The 3,258-nt window shown below is 48.1% G+C and overlaps 1 protein-coding gene across 1 annotated transcript; it reads right to left on the reverse strand.

Moving 5' to 3' along the window:
* Positions 1 to 251: 251 nt before the first annotated feature.
* On the reverse strand, positions 252 to 2,436 carry LOC135511368 (uncharacterized protein DDB_G0282077-like). Its single transcript, XM_064932904.1, has 2 exons — positions 1,933 to 2,436; positions 252 to 263 (listed from the first exon to the last, which is right to left on the reverse strand). Exons 1-2 carry the CDS (start codon positions 2,434 to 2,436, stop codon positions 252 to 254), a joined length of 516 nt encoding a protein of 171 aa, XP_064788976.1.
* Positions 2,437 to 3,258: the final 822 nt, after the last annotated feature.

Genomic DNA, 3,258 nt, shown 5'->3' on the forward strand with positions numbered 1-3,258 from the left:
GAAACAAAGTAAACACGAATCAATACAAAAAACAATAAATGTAACGTGAAAACCGAAACAGCCTAAACTGGTGCAAACTAACACAAGACAGGAACAGGAACAATCACCCACAAAACCCAGCATCAAACAGGCTACCTAAATATGGTTCCCAATCAGAGACAATGACTAACACCTGCCTCTGATTGAGAACCATATCAGGCCAAACATTGAACTAGACAAACTAGACATGTAACATAGAATGCAATGCCCGTTCATATCACACCCTGACCAAACAAAACATAGAAACATACAAAGCAAACTATGGTCAGGGTGTGACAGAACCGAGTGCATTATCAAGTTAATAATAAGTCAACAGTAAACATGTCGAATGTCCCCCACGAATGATGCAGCAGACCTCCCCCCCTCCCAATTGAGATATTGTGTGTGACTAACACATTTCAGTTATCGTGTGTGACCACAGATGATCCATTATATTGACTAGATAGACTGGCCACTTGACTGGCCACACTAACAATGAAAATACATTTCTTATAAAATGTAAGGCAGTTAGCCCGGGTACCAGTCTTGACATTCAGGTAAATTTGACTACTGGTCCGAATGAGAAAATGACTGACCCGGGCCAAGATCACAGGAAAGCAAGTCATACATGCAGAATTTCAATCATGGGTGATTTCATGTTTCATTAGCAGTCTGAGGAAGTACCTTATATTATAGCCAACCATAACATATTATAGCCAACCAAACTGATTGTTTGGAAAACAAAAATAAAACCATTCACCTCTCAATTATGACATGTAGCATATTAAAAACGGTTTAATTGTAATATTCCCCTCAGGAAATTAGCCCAATAACATAATGATGAAAAGAAAAATCTTTAGGGCCTGTACATGGTCCTATTTTAGCAATAAACATTATCACCTACCTGATGCAGCACAGTGGCTACATGGCTGAAACATTCTCACCTGCCTGATGCAGCAGCATCATGGTTACATGGCTGAAGCATTATCATGTCTGATGCAGCATCGTGGATACATGGCTAAGGCATTATCACCTGCCCGATGAAGCATATTGGCTACATGTCTGAAGCATTATCACCTGCCTGATGCAGCATCGAAGCTACATGGCTGAAACATTATCACCTGCCTGATGCAGCAGCATCGTAGCTACATGGCTGAAGAATTATCAATTGCCTGAAGCAGCAGCATCATGGCTACATGGCTGAAGCATTATCACCTGTCTGGTGCAGCATCATGGCTGCATTGCTGAAGCATTATCACCTGTCTGATGCAGCATTATGGTTACATGGCTGAAGCATTATGACCTTTCTGATGCAGCATCGTGGTTACATGGCTAAGGCATTATCACCTGTCTGGTGCAGCATCATGGCTGCATTGCTGAAGCATTATCACCTGTCTGATGCAGCATCATGGTTACATGGCTGAAGCATTATGACCTTTCTGATGCAGCATCATGGTTACATGGCTGAAGCATTATCACCTGCCTGATGCAGCATCATGGCTACATGGCTGAAGCATTACAACCTCCCTGATGCAGCAGCATCTTGGCTACATGTCTGAAGTATTATTCCCTGTCTGATGCAGCATCATGGTTACATAGCTGAAGAATTATCACCTGTCTGATGCAGCATTGTTGCTACATGGCTGAAGCACGGGGTTGCTCCTCTGCATTTGTCACGTTCGTCATGGTAATCATACTCAGACCAAGGCGCAGCGTACATAGAGTTCCACATGTTTATTAAATGAAACTCACAAAAACAATAAACAGCAAATGAAACATGCAGCAAATGCAGTGCTCCCAGGCAACTACACAAAACAAGATCCCACAACCAACAGGTGGGAAAGGCTGCCTATGTATGATCTGATTGGGAACCATACCAGGCCCACCTAGAAATAAAAAAACTCGAATGCCCACCCTAGTCACACCCCGTCCTAACCCAAAATAGCGAATACAGGATCCTCCCCCCCGTAGATCGTCGCCGGAGGAGCCGGACCGTGGATCGTCGCTGGAGGCTCCGGACTGGGAACCGTCGCTGGAGGCTCCGGACTGGGAACCGTCACTGGAGGCTCCGGACTGGAAACAGTGGCTGGAGGCTCCGGACTGGGATCCGTGGCTGGAGGATCCGGACTGGAAACAGTGGCTGGAGGCTCCGGACTGGAAACAGTGGCTGGAGGCTCCGGACTGGGATCCGTGGCTGGAGGCTCCGGACTGGAAACAGTGGCTGGAGGCTCCGGACTGGAAACAGTGGCTGGAGGCTCCGGACTGGGATCCGTGGCTGGAGGCTCCGGACTGGGAACAGTGGCTGGAGGCTCCGGATTGGGAACCGTCGCTGGAGGCTCTAGACTGCAGACCATCGCTAGAGGCTCTGGACTGCAAACTGTAGCTGGAGTCCTGGTGCGTGGAGCTGGCACAGGGCATACCGTGCTGTGGAGGCGCACTGTAGGTCTGGAGCGTAGAGCTGGCACAATGTGTCCTAGACAGATGACAACCTTCGCACGGAAAGTGCGGGGGGCTGGCACAGGATGTACTGGGCCGTGGAGGCGCTCTGGAGTTCTGGAGCGTAGAGCTGGCACAACGTGTCCTGGACAGATGACAACCTTCGCACGGCAAGTGCGGGGAGCTGGCACAGGACTCACCAGACTGTGGAGGTGCACTGGAGAAACGGTGCGTAGAACCGGCACACAATGTACCGGAACAATGAGTTGAGTTGAGTTGAGTTTATTTTTATTTTTACAGGGACAGTGCACATTAATCAACGTTTCAGTAAAAGTGCCGGTTTTAGCCAGCCGGCCAATTTTTCAACCGCAGTACCTGGGCAGGTTATTAAAAGCAATTACAATATAGACAATAGCAACATAGAACAAGCAAGACATAGCAACATAGGACAAGCAAGACATAGCATACAGACAGAGCAACATAGGACAAGCAAGACGTAGCATACAGACAGAGCAACAAAGAACAAAAAGCAGCAAGACAATGACACGCTCCTCAAAGCGAGTGCAGAGAGCTGGAACAGGACATACTGGGCTATGGAGGGACACTGGAGCCCTGGTTCGTGGAGCCGGCACAGATGGTACCGGACAGGTGACACGCTCCTCAGGACGAATACTGGGAGCTGACACAGGTGACATCGGACGGCTAACACACTCCTCGGGGCAAATGTCTTGCCTCCCCAGCCAATCCACATTGACGGGACTGCAGTGGAGAAGGTAAAGCTTCAAGTCCATTGACTATCTGAAA

Source organism: Oncorhynchus masou, chromosome 24 (assembly GCF_036934945.1).
Source record: "Oncorhynchus masou masou isolate Uvic2021 chromosome 24, UVic_Omas_1.1, whole genome shotgun sequence".
Taxonomy (NCBI): domain Eukaryota; kingdom Metazoa; phylum Chordata; class Actinopteri; order Salmoniformes; family Salmonidae; genus Oncorhynchus; species Oncorhynchus masou.

Excerpts from the sequence above, each read along its gene's own strand:
- LOC135511368 (XM_064932904.1), bottom strand. The coding sequence starts at position 2,436 with ATGCCCTGTGCCAGCTCCACGCACCAGGACTCCAGCTACAGTTTGCAG.